At 38.0% G+C, this 23,776-nt stretch overlaps 1 protein-coding gene across 6 annotated transcripts in view; it reads right to left on the bottom strand.

The window, feature by feature from the left end:
* ABCG2 (ATP binding cassette subfamily G member 2 (JR blood group)) overlaps positions 1-23,776 on the bottom strand; it is a 129,981-nt gene that overhangs the window by 5,703 nt on the left and 100,502 nt on the right. For 5 of the 6 annotated variants that reach the window (XM_040478591.1, XM_040478583.1, XM_040478602.1 and 2 more), the window contains exons 7-13: positions 19,974-20,125; positions 18,221-18,325; positions 16,743-16,990; positions 11,129-11,211; positions 5,735-5,824; positions 4,478-4,602; positions 3,091-3,245 (exon numbers count right to left, since the gene is read on the bottom strand). In XM_040478591.1, coding sequence (XP_040334525.1) covers positions 3,091-3,245; positions 4,478-4,602; positions 5,735-5,824; positions 11,129-11,211; positions 16,743-16,990; positions 18,221-18,325; positions 19,974-20,125 — 958 coding nt within the window. The remainder of the gene's footprint in view (positions 1-3,090; positions 3,246-4,477; positions 4,603-5,734; positions 5,825-11,128; positions 11,212-16,742; positions 16,991-18,220; positions 18,326-19,973; positions 20,126-23,776) is intronic. The other variant, XR_005791499.1, reaches the window with a different exon arrangement.

The following is a 23,776-nucleotide window of genomic DNA, read 5'->3' as shown; positions in this document are numbered from 1 at the left end:
TCCAAGTGGCTGCACCAGTTTGCATTCCCACCAACAATCTAAGAGGGGTCCCCTTTCTCCACATCCCTACCAATAACTGTTGTTTCTTTCGTTGTTAATTTTAGCCATTCTGACAGCCATTTAGACATTCTTCACAAGATGAAAAGGAAAATTCATTTTGAATTTGTTTTTGTGTATGGTGTACGAAAAAGGTCCAGTTTCATTCTTTTGCATGCAGCTGTCCAGTTTTCCCAGCACCATTTGTTGAAGAGACGGTCTTTTTTCCATTGGATATTCTTTCCTGCTTTGCCAAAGATTAATTGGCCATATACTTGTGGGTTCATTTCTGGATTTTCTATTCTGTTCCATTAACCTTTGTGTCTGTTTTTGTGCCAGTACTATGCTGTCTTGATCACTACCGTTTTGTATTATAACTTGAAGTCCAGAATTGTGATGCCTCCAGCTTTGCTTTGCTTTTTCAAGATTGCTTTGGCTATTCGGGGTCTTTTGTGGTCCCACACAAATTTTAAGATTGTTAGTTTTAGCTCTGTGAAAAATGTTGGTGGCATTTTGATGGGGATTGCATTAAATGTGTAGATTGCTTTGGGTAGTATAGACAGTTTAACAATATGTATTCTTCAAATTGATGAGCATGGGATGTTTTTCCATTTCTTTGTGTCCTCTTCAATTTCTTTCATCAGCGTTCTATAGTTTTCAGAGTACAGATGTTTTTACCTTTTTGGTTAAGTTTATTCCTACATATCTCATGGTTTTTGGTGCAATTTTAAATGGGATTGGTTGCTTGATTTCTCTTTCTGCTGCTTCATTATTGGTGTATAGAAATGCAACAGATTTCTGTATGATGATTTTGTATCCTGTGACTTTACTGAATTCATGTATCAGTTCTAGTAAAATTTTTTGGAGTCTTTCAAACTTCCTATATAGAGTATCATGTCATCTGCAAATAGTGACACTTTTACTTCTTCCTTATCAATTTGGATGACTTTTATTTCTTTTTGTTGTCTGATTGCTGTGGCTGGGACTTCCAGTACTATGTTGAAAAAAAAGTGGTGAGAGTGGACATCCCTGTCTAATTTCTGACCTTAGAGGAAAACCTCTGTTTCCCCCATTGAGGATGTGGGGTTTATGTGGCCTTTATTATGTTGAAGTATATTCTCTCCAACCCTACTTTGTTGAGAATTTTTATCATGAATGGATGTAATACTTTGTCAAATGCTTTTTCTGCATCAATTGAAAGGATATGGTTCTTATCCATTCTTTTATTAATGTGGTGCATCATGTTGATTGATTTGCAAATACTGAACCACCCTTGCAACCTAGGAATAAATCCCACTTGATTGTGGTGAATGATTCTTTTAATGCACTGTTGGATTCAGTTTGCTAGTATTTTATTGAGAATTTTTGCATCCATGTTCATCAGGGATATTGGCCTATAGTTGTCTTTTTTAGTGGAGTCTTTGTCTGGTTTTGGAATCAGGGTAATGCTAGTCTCTTGGAATGAGACTCTTAGAAGTTTTCTTTCCTTTTCTATTTTTTAGAATAGTTTAATAAGAATAGATATTAACTCTTCTTTAAGTGTTTGGTAGATTTCTCCTAGGAAACTATCTGGCCCTGGACTTTTGTTTGTTGGGAGACTTTTTATAACTGATTTAATTTCTTTGCTGGTTATTGATCTGTTCAAGTCTTCTATTTCTTCCTTTTTAAGTTTTGGTAGTGTATATGTTTCTAGAAATTTATCCATTTCTTCCAGGTTGTCCAATTTGTTAGTATATAGTTTTTCATAATGTTCTCTTATAATTGTTATTTCTGTGCTGTTGGTTGTGACCTCTCCACTCTTTTTAAATTTTATTTATTTGGGCCCTTTCTCTTTTCTTTTTGATAAGTCTGGCTAGATGTTTATCAATTTTATTCTTTGAAAGATTCAGCCCCTGGTTTCATTTATCTGCTATATGGTTCTTTCTTTCTTTCTTTCTTTCTTTCTTTCTTTCTTTCTTTCTTTCTTTCTTTCTTCTGTATCATTTATTTCTGCTCTAATCTTTATTATTTCTCTCCTTCTGCTGGCTTTAGGCTTCATTTGTTGTTCTTCTACCTCCTTTAGTATAAAGTTAGGTAGTTTATTTGAGATTTTTCTTGCTTCTTGAGGTAATATACTTTCCTCTTAGAATTACTTTTGCTTCATCCCAAAGGTTTTGGACCATTGTGTTTTCATTTTCATTTGTTTCCATGTATTTTTTTTAACTTGTTCTTTGGTTTATTGGTTGACCCATTCATTGTTTAGTAGCATGTTATTTAACTTCCATGTATTTGTGGTCTTTCCAAATTTTTTTTTGTAGCTGACTTTCAAGTTTCATAGGGTTGTGATATGAAAATATCCATGGTATGATCTTAATCTTTTTTATTTGTTGACCCATTTGTGATCTATTCTGGAGAATGGCCCATGGGCACTTGAAAAGAAAGTGCATTCTGCTGCTCTAAGATGGAATGTTCTGAATATATCTGTTAAGTCTATCTGGTCCAGTGTGTCATTCAAAGCCATTGCTTCCTTGTTGATTTTCTGCTTGGATGATCTGTCCATTGCTGTAAGTGAGGTGTTAAAGTTCCCTACTATTATTGTATTATTATCAATGGGTTCCTTTATGTCTCATTAATAGTTATATATTTTTGGGTACTTTCATGTTGGGGGCATAAATATCTACAATTGTTAGATCTTCTTGTTGGATTGTCCCCTTTATTATGATATAGTGCCCTTCTGCATCTTAGTCTTTTGTTTAAAGTCTAGTTTGGTTTTTGAAGTTCCAGTTTATCAAGGTTTCACTATACGTCACCAAGAAGAATCTTTTAAAAACTCATTTGCAACAAAATGCTAACTAAATTTATAGCAATAATATTAGAACAGTAGCCAAAAAGGCTAGGGAATGTCAAGAAAAAGCTGTACATTCTCTAATATAAGCTATCCTTCAATACATGGCCTCCTTAAAGCAGAGAATCTAATTTACAGAATCCTCCAAGCTGGTTTTAGGTAACAGGTAAATTTTCAGGAAAGAATAAGGGGAAATAATTTATTCTTAGCGAAGCACAGTTTCTACTCACCATCATAAACACAAAGGAGATGGTCATGAGAAGTGTTGCTATGGATACCACACTCTGGCCTGCTGCTATGGCCAGTGCCATAGAACTGGCTGAATAAGCCACCATCATAAGGGTAAACATCATGATGAAGAAAGCCTCCACAACTGGTTTCAATCCTTGGTTGGGAAGAAAAGAGGGGGTTGAATCCAACCACCTAGATAACAGTGTATTTGAGATTGCTTTGTGCAAATGGCACTATAATATTTTGAGAAACAAATATCAGAATGAAGAAAATTCATCCTCTATCCGACCACCCCATCCTACTGTATAAAGTTATCATACACTTTCTTTTTATACTTACTGTATAAGTACATTTCTATGTAACATCTATGCTTCTTTATGTGTAATTATTAACAATTTCTGAGTGCCTGAGATGGATAGCTGTAGGCAACACAAGTGGTCACAATTCTACAGCCATTTCTTCTAAGAAGGAAACTTGTCAAGAGCACATTCGTTCTACCCAGACATCACCACATGACTACTGGCTATAACTGCGTTGTGTGAAGAAACTGGGAAGATGAAGATTATGTGACCTTCCAGTGGTTTCACTATCTGGGGTAGTGTCTTCAAAAGCCAAGTCTCCCAAGACAAATCACCATATAACTCTGGGATTGAGGGTGGGGCTAAATAAATTTCATAAGACTACTTTACAAATCATAATGGACTAATATTATGGGTCATACAATCTGAAGATTTTGGAAGGAGCCTGAGGATCTAGGTTCTATGCCTAAATACTTGACACACCTCTTATTTGTAAAATGGAAGTTTAATTCAATCAGTGAATCTTCTTAGTGCTTTAGTTATATATATATATTTTTTTTTAATTAAAATATATATTTCTGATGTGTATGTGTTTATGTGTATCAGTAAAATACATGGAAATTCTGATGCAGTGAGCCTGGGGTAAAGCCTAAACACAATGCACAAATGAATCTAATAACCACACCTATCAAACAAGTATTTGTATTAAACTAAGAAGCCTCAAAAGTCACATCTTTCACTATCTTCACACACAAACACATGCATACACACAAAAATATAAATGGTACTAAATATTCCAGCTCCTCCAGCATAGTGTCAAATACTCTTGTGACTTCTTTCCATGTTTGTAAATGATACATAGCATCTCACAGTAAAATACAGTTTTATAAAAAGTTTTAAAAGTTAGTTTGGGACAAGTCTTGAAAAAATGTCCTCAGAGAAATTATTGAGAGTGTGCACAATGGATAGATGTCTCCTTATCTCACTGGCGTGGTTTAGAGTTTGAGAACCAAAAATATGCTGGTATAAACAAATTGGCCTCATATCCAAGACTAAAGACACACATACCTTTTGTCATGTTGCTTACCTAACAAGAAGTATATTATACAAGTAAATATAATACTTGGTAATATCCTCATGGGTAGTAAATCAGATATCAGTTTTCCAAAGAAATAAGATGACACTCTGTAGTATCCACTGATATATTCATGTCTGAAAAAGAAAAACTCATCCTACATTAGTTTAGGAAGGCAGAGAACAGATTAGATTGCTCACTGTACAGACTTCTGCTGCCACCAGGGGTCTAACAACTACAGCTTCTCACATCCTGGAGGTGAACACCCAGCCTCCATCCTTGTCAGCATCAGGCACCATCTAAGGTGGGGGCCTCTCCTGGGATGTCACCTCCATGCAGGTCTGTGCAACACCCTTCTTCTCATTATAGAACTCCCTCCGAGTGCCGCCCATTCTGCTCCCTGAGCACCTGCTCCCAGCGAGCAGATCTGTCTCTTCCCTCTCTCCCAGCACTGGAGCTCAGCTGTGGTATCAGCTTTACTTTCTCCCCACTTTTGATTATGAAGAAGGTGACACTGCTATCCTCTGAACTTCCTAATGCAGTCTTGGATCACTTCTTCCAACCTCATGATAAAAAAGAAAATGGCACTTCTTCCTTCAATGATCATATCCTCCAACCATACATCCCTGTCAGCTATGAAATCCTGTTTTCTTTCCTCTCCACTTCTAGATCCCTTCCTCTTCCTGACATCTTCCTCCTATAATTCCAAACTCCTCCACCAACATCTTTATTCTTTCCCTCTGGAAGGATTCCTTTCCTTAGCATGTAAATATGGGCAAATTTCTTCCAACTTTAAAAAACACAAGAAACAAAACAGCCCATACCTTCTTTTAAGGCTGCCCTTTGCCTTCTTCTAGTCCCCCTCCCATTGAGGGCTAAGCTGGGTTCACATTCTTTGTCAACTTTACCTCCTTACCTTATATTTACTGGCTCAATCCACTACTTTCTCTCTACCAAGCCCCTCTAACTTTTCTTGTGAAAGGCCATTAAGACTTATCATTTGCTAAAAACAAAAGCTCCTTTTCAGCCCCTTTATTGCTGGCTTTATCTGCAGCATTTGGATTTGCTGGCTCTGCCCTAATCTTGAACTCCTTTTTCCCCTGGTATCAGGTCCCACAGGTTCATGACTGCCTTTTCAGTCTCTGGATGCTTTTTCTCAACATTGGCAATCCCTAGGAACCACCCTGCAGCCCAATACAGGATATGACCAGTTTGACCAACACCCCCTGATACCAGACAGCCCCCTTCCTGGAACAGAGACCTACTCACATAAAGAGCTTCTTCTCAACCACAAAAAGCTCCACAGCTGAGATACTGCTGAAACACTGGTTGGTCGTGAGGAAGAAGAGCACCCCTGATCTGCAATGAGAGAAAGGGGAAAAAAAAGCACTGTAGTCGATTAAACATTCTTAGATCAATTTTCTACCCATGAAATTCTCTCCTCAAATGATACCTTATAACATTAAATAGAACACTGTTCTGGTTTAAACAGAGGGAACTATGAGCTCCATCAGCTCTCTCCCTACCATCTCTCTGTACACACGGTGGTACCCCTGGGACTCCACAGAGCACAGTTTGGAAGTCACAGTCCTGGATTGCTATGGATTGAATTGTGTCCTCCCCAAATTCCTATGTTGAAGCCTAAACCTTCAATGAGATGATATTTAGAGACAATTCTGTCTTTGGGAGGTAATGAGATTTAGATGAGACCATGAGGGTAGAGTCCCCATGACAGGATTAGTGTCCTTAAAAGAAAGGGAGAGACACCAGAGTGTGCTCTCTCTCTCTGCCATGTGAGGACACAGCAAAAAGGTGGCCATCTGTTAGCCAGGAAGAGAGCTCTCATCAGAACCTGACAACGGAAGCACCCTGATCTCCTCAACTGTAAGAAGTTGTTGTTTAAACTGTTGTTGAAGCCACCAGACTATGGTTCTTTCTGATGGCAGCCTGTGCTGATGAATACACAGGTCATAAAAATATTATCTTGAATTTTACCTAACAAAAACAACAAGTATCATTCCTAATGTATGAACAAAGAAATAGTGAACCAAATAAAGTCTGTAGAGCTTAAAAAAAAAGCCTCTATTAGCCACATTTTTAAAGTAAAGAAGAAACTAGGATATGAAGAGGCAAAATGATGGGGGAGGAAAACCTCAGTCGACACCTTATTATAGACCTCCACCACACAATCGTCAGTACAGCCTTGATATTATCCTTGGTAGGCCATCACCAAAATGGCTTCAAACGTGCTCAGAAAACAAAATGATGCTTATAAAGGAAAAATTTATTTTTGCATCTGTAAGAAAAGGAAGACTACTAATGCTTGTTTCTCAGTAAAATAACGAAGGCTCAAAAAGGAAAGACACTTGGATAGACCTATGCATCTTACAAAAGCATGCTAACATCCCTCAGACAGTGTTGGGCTGCCCTTCATAACCAAACCATTTAATTGACATGAGGATGTGAGCTGAAACTGAAAGAGCTGAAGTGACCCATCATTTAAATGATGCAAAAATAAGAGAGAACAAATAGAAACTCAAGTGTACATCCTCTCAAAAAAAGAAAGAAAGAAAGAAGTCCAGATACTCAGTAATTGTTTTCAATGCCAAAAATAAATAAAACAGAAGACAGAAAACAGACTGTTTTAAAAGTAAATGTTTAACTTATAATTAATAAATAGGAAATAGCCAGACCTAGTACAAAGGCAGCTATGCAACCTTCTCCACACAAATAAGCCTACTATCAGAATAAAAGCTAATTTCAGAAATATGGGACATGCAACAATTCAGCTCAATTTGTCAGATCTTATATCTAATAATACTGTTTGTTCATCAGGATTCTGAACTAGTAGATAGTGACATTACTTCTAAATCATAAGATGATTTATTTAACAGTAAATACAGCTTTTATTACTAAAAAATTTAAGGTTTTCTAATACTTTTCAATCGGGTAATCCATGTCTGTAATATCTCCTTATTATCCAAATATTTTTAAAACTATCTTTTTTCTTAATATGCATTAATTTGTTTAGCTATCACCACAACCCTGTAAGGTAACTATTAGGTCAAAGAAGCTCATACTCCGGGAGCCTAGGTGGCTCACTAAGTTAAGCATCTGGCTCTTACCTTCAGTTCAGGTCATGATCTCATGGTTCATGGGTTCGAGCCCTGCATCGGGCTGTACAGAGTGCTGGCAGTGCAGAGCCTGCTTGGGATTCTCTCTGTCTCTGCCCCTCCCCCGTTTATGTGCTCTATCTCTCAGAAAATAAATAAACATTAAAAAAAAAAAAGCTTAAACTCTATATACTAATAAAACCCAGCTTGTCAGTTACACATGTAAGAGAGCAGAGAGCGCCTCTCTGGGATAATTCATTCCCAAAGAAGAGAACCAAACCCCCAGCCTCCTGAGCAATTTCAAATGATGAAAAAGTGGCAGCAAGTTTAAGTCAAAAAACACAAATTAAGGGGTGCCTGGGTGGCTCAATCAGTTGAGCATCTGACTTCAGCTCAGATTGTGATCTTGTGGTTCACGAGTTCAAGCCCCATGTCAGGCTTGACAGCTCAGAGTCTGGAGCCTGCTTTGGATTCTGTGTCTCCCTCTCTCTTTTCCCCTCCCCTACTCATACTCTGTCTTTATCAAAAATAAATAAAATATTTTTAAAATACCACACAAATTAAAATAAATCCAATGCCCTATTTCTCCAGAATAAATTTGAAGAAACTGCTAAAGCTCTTCTTTATTTCTCTGGATTCTTCTATCAAGAATTTTAATGGTTAGATTTCCAGTTTCCCTTTAAAATGCCAGTTAAGGACAGGTTTTCCAATATTTATTCCAAAAGCTTCCAACTGCACAACACAAAAGGTCCACAGGTTCTATAGATCTTGTGACCTATACTCTGTGCTTGGTAAAAATATGGCATTTACAAAAGGTACAAATCATCAATTACTAGCAAGCCTGGAAGTGAGAGAACACTGTCTTCAGGGAAGAGGTAAAGAGAAAAACAATGACATAACTCTGTAAATGAGCTGCCATAATAATCTCAACGTAGAGTAACACTACTTAATTCCATTTATTTTGGAGATCATTTATTTTACTTGAGTGAAGAATTGACTTTTATGCTTATTCTTTCTTTCATAAACAATCAGCTTTCTCCAGACATCAAAACAGATTCAACTTAAGCTACTGCACCTTCTTCATATCCTTATGGTAAAATGGGGATAATATCACCCATCCCTCTGGGCAGAAGGGTAACCAGAGTCTGTGATTTAAAGCGTAGAGCACAATGCCTGGCACAGGACAGTTTTACACATGAAGTATAAAGAGAACTCTACAGTCCTGGACATCACTGAGCATCTACATTTGGAGCAAGCTAGACCTCATTACAAAGTCTCATTATGAAAAACTATTTTTAAGGGCACATAATGACTAAAACTCGCTAAGGTAGAGTGCTAACCATATAACAGAAAAACCTAAGTCTCATCCACCTCCTCATGGCAAACAAATCAAAAAATAGAGAAAAAAATTACTCACAAGCAACAAAAGAAAAAAACAGATGGGGTGTCTGGGTGGCTCAGTCAGTTGAGTGTCAGACTCCTGACTTCAGCTCAGGTCAGGATCTCAGGGTCATGAGATAGAGCCGTGCATTGAGCTCTGCAGTGACAGTGCAGAGGCTGCTTGAGATTCTCTCTCCCAGTCTCTCTACCCCTCTCCCGCTTGCACACATACACATCTCTCCCCTCTCTCAAAATAAATAAATAAAAATTTAAAAAAAGACAAAAAAAAACCCAGACAAACTGGACTACATCAAAATTTAAAACTCATGTGCATCAAAGGACACACTCAATAGTGAAGACAACCCACAGAATATCAGAAAATATTTGCAAATTTATACACAATAAGGGGTTAATATCCAAAATATAAAAAGAACACATACAATTCAACAATAAAAAGAATCCAAATAAAAAAAATGGGCAAAGGATTTGAATAGCCATTTCTCCAAAGAAGATACACATGGCAATAAGCATATTAAAAATGCTTAACATCACTAATCATTAGGAGAACGCTAATCAAAACCGCATGAGATATCACTCGACACCAATCAGGATGGTTATTATTATTATAAAAAAGCAAAAGAAAAAAACAGAAAATAACAAGTTTGGTGAGGTTGCAGAGGAATTGAAACCTTGGGCACTGCTGGTAGGAATGCAAAATAATACAGCTGCTGTGGAAGACAGGATACTTGATAGAATTACCAAACGATCCAGTAATTCTACTTCTGAGTATAAACCCAAAAGAATTTAAAGCAGAGACTTAAACAGATATTTACTTGTAAATCCTCACTCACAGCAGCATTACTCAATGAAGGGCAAAGGGCGGGTCACTCCAACTTGGGTTACTTTGACATGAAGACTATTTTGAGCTAAAAGCAATCAATTACCTGCAGATTCTGGAAAAGCTTTTTACCGCTCCCTCAACTGCCTAAATTTACATTGGAAAGGAGAGCCTATACCAGGAAGCAAGTTACTAAGAAAGATTGTCTTTACCTAAGAAACTTATTTGCATAAGAGGCAACTTTAGTTTTCCAAATATCATCTCTCAACTTCCTAAGATCTTTCTCCCAGTGTATCCTCAGACCTTACCCACCCCTCTCCTTAGCTCACATAGGCATCATGTTGCCTGTTTTTGGAATTTCATGTCTGTGTGGATTCACATGCTACTGAATTTGATTTTCTCCTGTTAATCTGTCTTATATCAACGTGATTCTTAGTCCTACTAGAGGAACTCTGAAGAGCAGACTATTCTTCCTCCCCAAAATTCACAACAGCCAAAAGGTAGAAATAATCCAAGTGTCCAAGACAGATAAATGCATAAACAAAATATGATATATCCATACATTGGAATATTACTCAGTCTTTAAAAGGAAGGAAATTCTGACATGTGCCACAACATGGATGAACCTTGAAGATACTATGTAAAGGAAATAAGTGAGTTACCAAAGGACAAATACTGTAGGATTCCACTTATATCAGTACCTAGAGTAATCAAATTGGGAGACAGAAAGTATAAATGTGGATTATATGGAATAATGGAAATATGCAATAATGGAAAATAATTAATGCCACTGAACTGTATACTTAAAACTGTTTAAGAAGGTAAATTTTATGTACTATGTAAATTACCACTATATATGTATACATATACACACATACACACATATATATAATTACCACTATATGTATACATATGCATGCACACACACACACACACACACACACACACACACACACATATCCCTCCAGCTTTCAATTCACTGACTTACCCTACTCTTCAGTTTACCTTGTCTCAAATTTAAATTCTTTTTTTTTTAATTTTATTTATTTTGAGAGAGAGTGTGTGTGTGTGCCCACAAGCGAGCACAAACAGGGAGGGGGCAGAGAGCCATGGAAAGAGAGAATCCCAAGCAGGCCTGCACTGTCAACACTGAGAGCCCAACATGGGGCTCAATCTCATGAACTGTGAGATCATGACCTGCCGAAATCAAGAATCAGACATTTAACTGACTGAGCCACCCAGGCACCCCTCAAATTTAAATTCTTAATGGATTTTCATAAGCTTGAAAGAAGTAACAACACTTTCTCAAAATCAAGATCCAAATTTACTTACCTATTCTGGATTCCTGCAGAATCATTTTTTAAATCATAGAAAATGGCACCTATAACCAATCCCAGGATGATTGTTACAATTATCTTTTCGAAAAGAAAAAGAAGAAAAGTCTTAATTAAAGGCAAAAACAACACGCCACTTATGATTATTATATGGCTACATAACCAAATTTCTCCATTGAGATAGATACTTCAAATCGTTCAGCCAAAGCCCTTGGGAGAATATGGAACAGTGTATGTTATTAGACCGCTTTCTAAATTAAAAAATAATTTATCTGTGTGTTGGGGAGGCTGACAGTAGAACACAGTAAACTCCTAGAACTCTAAGGATCCCCCCACTGATTCACCAGGCCAGTTCAAGGTCTAGTTCAAACTACCAGGCCTGGGAAGGCCATATAGAGTAGGGAAGCAATGCAAGTGCATGGCTAAGTCATTGAGAAATAAAATAAAGTCCAAGTGGCTCAAGAGTTCTGACCTGAACTTTCAACCTTTGTGCTAGTGAACATGCAGTTTTATATTTGAAGAGGCTCAAGTAAAAACAGGATATCTTTACTCTTTTTTTAAAATGACTTTTTAAAAAATGTTTATTTTGAGAGAATATGTGCGTGTGTGTGTGTGAGAGAGAGAGAGAGAGAGAGCGAGAGCAGGGTAGAGGGGCAGAGGGAGAGAGAGAGAAAGAGAGACAGAGAGAGAGAGAATCCCAAGCAGACTCCACACTCAGCACAGAGCCTGACACGGGGCTCAGTCTCACAACTGTGAGATCAAGGACCCGAGCCAAAATCAAGAGTTGAACACTTAACCGACAGCCACGCAGGCACCCGAGGATATTTTTACTTTTAACATTAAAAATAAATAAAATGTTTCAAGCACATATAAAACAATTCTAACAATGTTATTTCATGTGATAAGGAAGCAGCGTTAAGCTGGGGCCCGCCTATCTGACCCAGGGGACAGTCTATGCCTGCACTGGAAAAGTGCACTGTCACTGCCACCAAAGCATTCAACCAGCTCTCTCTGAGGGTACCCAAGTACTTTCACTACCCATTCTCTTGTCACTGCTTCTCCAGCCACCTCAGCCCAAGGGCCTGCAGCCAAACGAGTAGAACTAAGCTGCCAGTTTTTTGCCACTCTTACCTACCTTCACTTACTCGGTCTGTTTGAGGACTCAAGTAGACTGGATAAATATCACTTTTGTTTTTAAGATTGACAAAATATCTCTTAAAGACACTTCTATAAGCAAAGGATTAAGGGTTATACTATGACACAATTTATTTAGGAAAGTTCTACGTATTGTACTTTTATGTTGTATTAAATTTAAAAAATGTAAGAAATGGTAATCTGAAGAAAACAAAATATCCCACCATGTATCTTGGAACCTTCAAAGTTAAAAAATAAAATAAAAAAATCTCAGTACTACTACAGTACAATGGTATCAAGACTTGAAGGAATTTTTTAAAGCATATTTTGGCATGAAGCAAACCAAACGGGTAAACAGGATCATGATCTGTGGAGGCTAGTTTGTGAAAACCACAGTCTGGAAAAAGTATGATCTGAGATGTCTTTAAAATTCCCTTGTTAATAAGACAGTCAGAAATTTGGAGAAAAAAATCTATTACCCTGGTATATTTTCATTACCCTCAGAATATACTGTACTTCATGCCAACAGATAAGCTTCCAAAATAAATGATGATGGCTCCATTACCATGTGTGCATGTGTATATATACAAGTCTCTATGTTCACCCAGTATAGCTTTAAGAATGTCTGGACTTTTGGGGCGCCTGGGTGGCGCAGTCGGTTGAGCGTCCGACTTCAGCCAGGTCACGATCTCGCGGTCCCTGAGTTCGAGCCCCGCATCGGGCTCTGGGCTGATGGCTCAGAGCCTGGAGCCTGTTTCCGATTCTGTGTCTCCCTCTCTCTCTGCCCCTCCCCCATTCATACTCTGTCTCTCTCTGTCCCAAAAATAAACATTGAAAAAAAAAAAAAAAGAATGTCTGGACTTTTTAATCTGGACACTCTACATGCTTGTTTCTTTTGCATATAAAAGATACTGTCAATATTACCATTAGGATGTTCGCTAAAGGTTCGATAGTCAATATTACCAAAGGATGTTCGCTATGATCAGTCTCATAATTTTGTCATGCTTTTTACAAGGTGAATCCACGTTATTCTTTCTTGGATTACAGAAAAGAGAAAAAAAATAGCCAAACTAAGCATTGCTCAACAGAGCACACAAAGAGGAGATACTGTAAGTCTTGTGCACCTGGGCTCTGTTCTGAACAGAAGGAAAAAAAAAAAAAAAAAAGAAATTCCCTAAATATGTTATTCTGTCTTATTCAGCTGTGTTTAGCAATATATCTCAAGGTGAGTTCTGAGGGATAATTATGGCCATTACTCAAAAAACATCCCTAGTCAAATGTAAAATGTGCCAGTAGAAAAAATGAATCTTTAGGAGATACGATAGTGTTTTCCAAATTAATTTGATCAGAAAAACCCATGGCACATTAAATGAACATTAAATCCTTCTATACAGATGATCCATTCACTCCCAGATCATTCAAATACAACCTTTGGTTAAAGGGCATTATTAGAAGCAAAGTCTGAATCATGGAAGTGACTAGTTGAAATCTAGGTATGGCTGTAATACAACTGATACAGGATTTATCAGCGGGAAGCCATAAAACAGTTTAACAGCTTCATGTTCAAATACTTTAAAAAGTAAACAACATACATGAGTTTGAAACCACTAAACTGAAGGTCAGCAAGCTAGGATCTATAGGTCAAACATGGCCTGTCACCTATTTCTGTTCAGCCCTCTAGCTAAGAACAGTTTTTACCACTTTTTTAATGGTTGGTAGAAAAGAAAAGTGAGAGAAGAATATTTCTTGCCACATGAAATTTAAATGAAATTCAAGTTTCAGTATCCATCAATAAAGTTTTATTGGAACACAACTATGTTCATTTGTTTATATATTATCTATGGCTCCTTTCAAGCTAAAATGGGAAAGGCTAGAGACAAAGACCACATGGCCCACAAAGCCCAAAGTATTTACTACCTAGCCCCTTACAATAAAGGTTTGCCTGCTCCTGTTCTAAGCAAACATTCCAGTATCTACAAATCTGAACAGCAGATACTCAGAGAGATGCAATGTTCTATCTTTGTTCTAGGAGACTGCCACTACTCTGAACACTGTTGGGACTCCTTTAGTGGAACTGAGTTCATTGAGGAAGCAAGTAGGCTGAATATGCAACCTGGAGGCACTAGGCCTGGGTCTACATCTGAAGTAAGCCTAGCAACAAAAGATGCAGAGTCATGGTGTATTAGAAATAGTTCCACATTTTAGAAAAGGGAACCCTCTTACACTTTTGATGGGAATACAAACTGGTGCAGCCACACTGCAAAACAGTATGGAGATTCCTCAAAAAGTTAAAAATAGAACTACCCTATGATCCAGCAATTGCAGACCAGGTATTCACCCAAAGAATACAAAAACACGAATTCAAAGGGACACATGCACCCCTATGTTTACAGCAGCATTGCCTACCATAGCTAAATTATGGAAAGATTCCCAAATGTCCACTGACTGATGAAGGGATAAAGAAGATGTGGTATATATACATGTAATTGGATATTACTCAGCCAAAAAAATGAAATCTTTCCATTTGCAATAACGTGGATGGAGCTAGAGTACTGTGCTATGCAAAATAAGTGAGGGAGAGAAAGACATGATTTCACTCATATGTGGAATTTAAGAAACAAAACAAACAAGAAAAGGAGAAAAAAAAGAGAGAGAGAGGCAAGTCAAGAAACAGACTTTTAACTATAGAGAACAAACTGATGGTTACCAGAGCAGAGGTGGGGGGTGAGGGGTTGGGTTAAATAGGTGAGGGGGATTAAAGAGTGCAGTTGTGGTGATGAGCACCAGGTGTTGTATGGAAGTGTTGAATCACTAAATTGTACACCTGAAACTAATATTACACTAAATGTTAACTGATTGGAATTTAAATAAAAACTTTTAAAAAAATAAAAAAAGAAATACCTCCACATTCTAATCATATTCTTCTCAGACTACCATATTGTGACTTGGACAAGACACTTGTAAATCACTTTCAGAGGCAAGAGAAATTTAAGTTATTTTCCAAGTAAAAAAAAAATCTATAAATCACACTAAAGAACCAACTCCATCACATTCCAATAGTGATGTTGGAACAATGGGTAACCAGGTTGACTTTGTTTACCAGACTTGTACTCAAAAGACATCAAATATACTATAAAAGAATAAAAATTTAACCTTGATTGCTAGTACACAGAAGTGTGCATATTCTGACAGAAATGTCAAATAACAAGTAGCAAAAATGTTTGGAGCAACTGGCAGGGTATCTCAAAAAGGGATACAGATTCTTGGTATTAATACTTACAAAGCAATTGTACTGAAGTATGAAAATTATGGTGCACGTGGTAAGAAGTCAGTAATATCTTATTAGTGCCAACAGCACATCATCTTTTAGTACTTGACAGAAATTCAACGATTGACAGTAAAATCAATAACCCCCAAAATAACTAGCTAAACTGACTTCCTTGAAAAGAATGGTCCAATAAACTGGGAATACTAGAGTTTTATATGACAGAGCACCTGAGAATTACAGAAAAATAAGAGTAATAATCAACAACTCTGAACAGAGCCAGCCAAAATAGAAAAAGAACAGGATTTCATCATTATTAAAAGAAAGTCAATCTGACAGTGAATACCCTTGTTTAACAGAATTAAAGTCTGCTTACTACACTGTGGTAACTACAAACTGTTGTAGGTATCTTAGTGCTCTCCTAAGATTCAAATCCCAAAAGGAAGAAGGTCAATTATAAGGAACAACATTTGTACACAGGCTCTTCCCTCAGAAAGCAGCTGGCCCCCATGACCTTCTAAGGCATTCAGTGACTTCCAGATCCAGGCTTCCCCGGCCAACCGATTTCAAATGCAATCAACTCCTTTCCACTCTCCCTCTTTCCCCCTCCCTGTTCCTTCTACCTTTTTCTCTTCCTTTCTCTGCTTTTCTGCTTAAAAGTTCCCCACAGACACTTTTACCACCTGACTTGCTATATAGTTAATTTCTGTATGAATTTGTCATCTGTTTGCCTCATTGGAAAGTAGGCTCCATGAGAACAGAGGTTTTATTTTTGCCCATTTTGTTCACTGCTGTATATAAGCTCCCAAAATGCCATATGTGATCAGTAAGAACTTTTGTTGAGTGGATCAGGAAATGAATGCATGCAGCTATCAGAAAACTATAGATGTGGCTAAACATCTCCTTTACTTCACAATTTTGGAGAAAACAAATTTCTATAAAGATTATCCATTACAGCTTGTCTAAATCAACAAAAATTCTGAGTTAGGTAGTAAAAAAAAAAAAACCCATAAAAAAAGAAAATATTTTCCTTAAGTAAAAATTTCATTGTGTTTTACTTGTTCTGTTGGCTGTTTCTATATCCCAAATGGAGTGGGGATAAATAAATAGAATGTTGAGTAGAAGATAAGCATAATCCTAAAATAGGTTATATTACAACCTAATATTCCCACATGATATGTCTGAGCATAATCAGAAGAATCTGTCAGGTTACCTGAGCTATAGAGGCCTGAGGGTTACCCAGTAAGTTTTTGAATGAACGCTTGGAAATCCATCTGAGTTGATGACAGAAGGAGGTGGCATAGGTGATCTCCCCAAAGGCTGAGCTCTTCTTTTTCTGACCCTCTGAGAGTTGATTTAATTCATCTTTTGTTTTTCTGGAGAAGGCAGAGTTGGCATAAAACTCAGCTATTTTTTCAATGAGTGGAATATCTCTCTTGGAAGGTTCTTCAGTCTCCTTGGCTTTGGAATAAAAGTAGATAAAGAAGGGAAACTTTATTAATAGAGTAACAACTGATTTAGCCCATTTTTCGGCAACCCTTTTCTTAGATTCTTCCCTAATACCTTAATTCTAATGCTTGAGTATAAAAAATTGTTAGATCTGTCATTGCTCTACAACATTAGAAAAATAGAGTTAATTGGGGTGCCTGGGTGGCTCAGTCGGTTGAGCGTCTGACTTTGGCTCAGGTCATGATCTCATGGCTCATGAGTTAGAGCCCCACATCGGGCATCGGGCTCTGTGCTGACAGCTCGGAGCCCGAAGCCTGCTTCGGATTCTGTGTCTCCCTTTCTCTCTGTCCCTCCCCCGCTCATGCTCTGTCTCTCTCTCTCTCTCAAAAATAAACATTCAAAAAAAAATTAAAAAAAAAAGAAAAATACAGTTAATTGACTGACTACTCCCATAAACTTATGAATACAGCAAACCTACTGACCTTTTCCTAACTATAATATTTGAACCCTAATTCTTTTAAAATAGACATCTTATCGTAGCAAGTTATAATTCCTAATAGAAAAATCTTGCCTTTGTTTTCTTCTATATGCAAATACATAAATTGCCAAGTTTCTTATTTCAAAACACTATAGAATCCATGGGCATTTTTTAAATAAAAATTCCCCTTAGAACTGATACTATCATATAAATGCTTATTTATAAATTAAATCAAAAATATTCTCAACAGTCAAGGAACACAAAATCTGTGTTGACCAGTGCCATAGAGTGAATGTTTGTGATCCCTCAAGATTCATATGCTAAAACTCAATCCCCAATGTGATGATATTTGAAGGCGGGACCTCTGAGGGGTTATTAAGTCATGAGGGTGTTGTCCTCATTAATGGGATTGGTAAACTTATAAAAGAGGCCTCAGAGAGCTCCCTCCCTACTTCCACCATGTGAGGAGGCAATGAGAAGATGGTGACCCATCTCTGAACCAGGAAGCGGGTCCTCAACAATGAATCTGCAGATACCTTCATCTTGGACTTCCCACTCCAGAACTGTGAAAAATAAATGTTTATTGTTTAAGCCACCTGTCTATGGTATTGTTGTCATGGTAGCCCAAGTGGACTAAGACAACGGTTATCAGAGGACAGTATTAATATAAATTCACAAAGCCATGATTTAATGAGTTGCCACATTGCTAAACTTCAGCTAATGCAGTGAAGCAATAACCTGTGACTCTCAACAGATTTTCATACCTTCACCCGCCTGGTCCTGTCTGTTTAATACCACAGCAGAGGAGTCTCCATTAATGACATCCAGGAAGAAGTCTGCAGGGTTATTATAGGGCTCACACTGGTAACCTACAAAAGAAGGCAACTCAGGTACACAAACTTGATGGTCTTGGAAAACAGAAACTCACTTACAGGGGTGAGAGAGGTGAGGGAGAGGGAGAGAATCTGACAACTTCTCCCTCACTTTTTTTTTTCTCTTCTCCCTTCACTAATTTACCTTTTCTTTTTATACATTCAATCACACAACATTTCAGCAATGCTCTGTCTCCCAGAAAAATACACACTTAAAACCAACCTAGGACTCTCAGAAAGTTCATACTAGGTCCTTACCCATCTTAGTTCATGAGACCTGAAACAGCTATCCTCAGTATGCTCTGAGGCTTATCAGAACTTCTTCAAAAATAGAAATATAGGTGCAAATAAAAATAAGTTAAAAAAAAAAGCTGTAGCTGGAACTAATGCTCTTCAAAGCAAGGCCACAAGAAAAGAATGCTACAGCACAGCAGGACTGTCCTTGGGAGAGGCCAGGGGTGTGTTCTGCTCTCCAAGTTCACCTGGGGATGGCCAAATATGCATTCATTGTGCTGTCATAATTCCAATAGGGAGAACAAATCACCAGAGCAGCACTCCCAAGAGAATGTGACTGGCACAACACAGCTGAATGCTTATCTCAGCTTCTGTGGCACAATCCTCTGGACTCAACTTGGCCTCCAGTTTGACTCTAGGTTCATCTCCCCTAAACTCCTTAGACCTGTGTGTGCTTATTAACTTTAAATGATGGACATTAAATGGAAATTTTTAAAACTGGCTAGTGAATATTTAAAACTATATTTGGAGTCATGGAGCATCATCTATAATCGTATCCAAATATCTCTAAAATGAAGCAGCGGCGCCTGGGTGGCTCGGTTGGTTGAGTGTACGACTTCGGCTCAGGTCCTAATCTCACGGTTTGTGAGTTCGAGCCACATGTCAGGCTTTGTGCAGATAGCATGGAGCCTGCTTCAGATTCTCTGTCTCCCTCTCTCTCTGCCCCTCCCTGGCTCATATGTGCACTATCTCTCTAAAAAATAAACATTTAAAAATGTTTAATAAAATAAAGCAGACAACGTGAGTCGTAAAAAAACAATTACATACTTCCATTCTAAATAGAACCAAGCAGTCCAAAACTGTCAGAAATGTCGGTCCCTCAAAGACAACTAGTCATTCTATTAACTGGCAAGTCACTCACACCCCCTCAAGGCCTAAATCTGCAATCTAACGTTACTAGAAAATTTTAAGTAGCATCTTATGAACCTCCACCAAAGGAGACTAACATCTTCTACGAGGGAATACAGTGATAAAGCCTGATCCATAATACAGTCAAGAAGATAATTGGAGGATACTATTAGGCCTTTCCCAAAATGTTCAACAGACATAACTGGCTATGAAGCCAACATATATCCTGAACTGAAGTGGGAAGCAGATCAGGTAAGGCCCAGTAGAAATACTCCTGCACACGCATGCAGACATACTCAACCAGGTCAGGAAAAAGACCCAAAGAACAGGCTAGTGCTACAAAGTGAAGAAAAATTCTAGCACCAAACTACCAAAGTTGTGTTGGAATGGGGGAAGCCATGGTATGTCTACTCAAAAATCAACAGCATTCCTATAGATCCCTTTTACTCTCTTTAGGATTCTCTTAATAAAGGATCTTACTACATGAAAAAGTCAAGCATACCCATTAATGCAAAGTAACCCAAGGCCTCCTGGGCAGGCCCATGGAACATTAGTCTTCCTGAGGCCAACAAGGTGAGGCTATCAAACAACTTGAAGATAGAGTAACGAGGCTGATGAATGGAGAAAATGATTGTTCGTCCCTGTTCAGACATCCTAAATTAAAAGTGAAAAAAATAAAAGTCATTAAATGTCTGAGTCATTAAACATGTGAAATGTGAACATCGTGGCAACTTTATTCCTGCCTCTAGGTTATCTATTCTTAGTTCGACTTGATTTTCTCTTACTAACTTCTCATTTCATATTATCTATCTGATAGTTAGGAGACCTCAATTTGGTGCTTCTATGAAGCACTAGGGTTTCTAAAGTGTGTTCCATGGGCAGTCTACATCAACCAGAAGAGTAATTAAAAATACAAATCTCCAGGGTCACCTGGGAGGCTCAGTCAGTTAAGCGACCTACTTCAGCTCAGGTCATGATCTCATGGCTCATGAGTTCATGCCCCGCATTGGGCTCTCTGCTGTTAGGACAGAGCCCGCTTGAGATCCTCTGTCCCCCTCTTTCTGCCCCTCCCCAACTAGTGCATGCACACTCTCTCTTTCTCTCTCTCTCAAAAATAAAGAACCATTTAAAAATGCAGATCCCTGAACATTCTCAGACCTATCGGGCCTAGTGAATCCATACATCTAACAAGCACCCAGGTAGTCCTGTAAGTACACTCAAGTTTGAAAACATATTATAGACTAAATATTAAAACAATGACTGCATGCCCCATTCTCACTGATCATTTAAATCTCTTGGCTCTTTAGGAATTGGGTTTCATTCTTTTCCCTTAATGATACAATTAACATTACTGAGTACTTACTATGTCTTTGCTACTACATACTTTATAGATAGCCTTATCTAAATTTTCACAATATTGTTACAAGGCAGTACCAATATTACCATTACCTTTATTTACAGGTAAGACTTAAGAGAGCTGAGCAACTGGCCCTAAGTGTCACAGTTACTTAAGGGGTGGGGTTGGGAATTGATCTAATTCCATGGCCAAAACATTGTTAAACTACCTTTACACAGGAGTTACTACTTACGGGTAGAAAAAAAAAAAACAAAGGCCAAATAACTGTTAAAAATCTGTCATTATTGGAAATATTTTATGGGAGGTATCATGTCAATTTAGGCATTTTCTAAGTACCTACCTACTATATGCTAGCAGTGTCTATAAGTTCCTTCCGCCCCAAATAGGAACGGGCCAGTAGATCAATCATTTCAATACAGTGTGGAATAAAAGAAGCTGAGGGTTTCTTATAAGCAAAATAGAAGACTATAACCCAGTCTGAAGATAATATAAGTAGTGTATCAAAGGGGCCAACCAGAGTAAGCCAAGAAGAGAAAGTGTAGTCAGGTGGAAGGAACATGACAAAAAAAGTATGCAATAACAAGGTCTACTAAGGAAACTACAAGTAGTTCAATGCCATTGCAGAGCCCAGAGGTATGTGCAGGAGTTGGGACTGGGGGAGGGGAAAAAGTTAGTAAGAGAGACTGCATCAAAAAATAAGCCCATGATGAATCCCTTCACTCAGAAGCTGCAGCTTTAGTCAGACGGTAAGAAAGGGCTGGTGAAGCACTGGAAGCAGGAAAGTGGATTGGTGTGAAAGCCTTGTGGTCTGAGGCCCAATGACATCAATATCTGTATCTCCTATTAGACATGTAGACTCTTGGACTCTATGCTGTAGAAACAGAATCTGATTTTAACATGACCCTAGTGATTAGTGTGCACAGTGGAGTATGAAAAGGACCAGGTTAGAGCCCTCCAACAGGGGGAACGATGCTTGTGTGCTAACTAGAACAAAACATGATAAAACATAACACAGTCAAGTATGCCACATCAATTCACCATTCTCTAATGAATGCTGTTAACATACTTACAGATGACAAAAATATCATGCATTCTCTAACTGAACCCGAACCCCAGACCCATTAGTTGGCATCTTCACTTATATGTGCAACTGACATCTCAAACTTAAGATATCTAAGATCTTCCTGTTGCTTCTTATCCTAGCATAGAGACTTGCTTATGAGGGCATGGGCATCAGAGGAAGCAAGGTAATGACAAGGAGGGGATGTCATTAAAGGTGATGTGTTTGGTAGCTTTTAAAAAAGTGGGGGTTAGGGAGCAGTCCCAGAGGTAGTGGGCAGAGGAAATGGCCAGAGTGACTAAGAGATTAGTAATATTTAACAGTTAAGTTACTTGGCTGAGCAAGTAAGTAAATATATTGAGATAATGACAGCTAAGACTTTGTCTGTCTAAAAAATCATTTACAAACATGGAAAGGGTAGGGCACCTGGGTGGTTCAGTCAGTTAAGTGTCTGACTCTTGATCTCAGCTCAGTCATGATCTCACAGTTCCTGAGTTCAAGTGCTACACCAGGTTCTGCGCTGACAGCACGAAGCCTGCTTGGGATTCTCTCTCTCCTGCTCTCTCTGCCCCTTCCCCACTCATGTGCTCACTCTCGCTTTCTATCTCAAAATAAATAAACATTTTAAAAAACAAACAAACATGAAAAGGGAAAAGACTAAAAAGAGGACTCATGTTAGACGAGATTGGAAATTTTACACATTCTTGAGTTTTTTAATACACACATACTAACAGAGCAATAGTTACAGATGTATGTTTGTATCTATCATTCTATTCAAAATATATACATGTATACACATATGTAATTAATATTCCATATATTTTCCAAATAGAAATAGGTGCCTGGCTGGCTCAGTCAGTGGAGCATATAACTCTGGATCTCAGGGTTATGAGTTTGAGGGCCATGATGAGCGTAGAGATTACTTAAAAATAAAATCTTTGATAAAAACAATATAAAAATATATTTCTGTGTTATATATATACACATACATAACGCACATGTGCACAAATATTTCCTAGGTATGTCTGCTAAGTGGGTCTGGAAGCAATGAAACTTCCAGTGTAGTAGCAGCAAGCACACTACACTAAGTAAGCAGATCTTGGTTTCTAAATTCTGACTATACCAGAAGGTACCGGGGCTCCTTAGAGAAACATCTGACACAGGAAAAGGACAAGACAAGCCTGGATCATCTTGTTGACCAGGAAGTAGAGAAATGCTTGAAGAATGATTAGGGAGCATGTCAAAAGGACACAAAGCCAGACTGAAGGGGCTTCCAATGGCCAAATCAGGGCTAATTGAATCACAGAAAATAAGTAATAGCAGATTATAATCTATTGACTAAAATAATATGAGTAAAATGAATAGAGAAGGAGGAAAAGTTCTTGGTAGTAGAATGCCAACTAATATATGTAGAAAGAATGATGTAAATAGAAGATCACTTGGCAACCATAACACCAATAATTGATCGAGGCAGAAGTTGTGAGTACATGCTAAAACTGGTGGGTAGAGATTTGATGAGAAACAGGATATGGACATAATAACCAGTTATCTCCCCTGACAAAATATTAATCAATTACAAAGGGAAAAATAATTACTTCACAGCAGGTACACCCAGCAGACACCAACATGACCAGCTGATGGTCGTGAACATCACCCATGGAAAAGTCAAAACCATGCAGCCCCTCTCCTCGTTAGGGAAATACAAATCAAAACCACACTGAGACACCACCCCACACTGGTCAGAGTGGCTAAAATGAACAAATCAGGAGACTACAGATGCTGGTGAGGATGTGGAGAAATGGGAACCCTTTTGCCCTGTTGGTGAGAATGCAAACTGATGCATCCACTCTGGACCACAGTGTGGAGGTTCCTCAAAAAAATTAAAAAT

Source organism: Herpailurus yagouaroundi, unplaced genomic scaffold (genome assembly GCF_014898765.1).
Source record: "Herpailurus yagouaroundi ecotype Mexico unplaced genomic scaffold, PumYag 28, whole genome shotgun sequence".
In the NCBI taxonomy this organism is placed as follows: Eukaryota; Metazoa; Chordata; class Mammalia; order Carnivora; family Felidae; genus Herpailurus; species Herpailurus yagouaroundi.
Note: the sequence above shows the minus strand (reverse complement) of the source record. Positions and strands in the feature narration are given on the sequence as shown.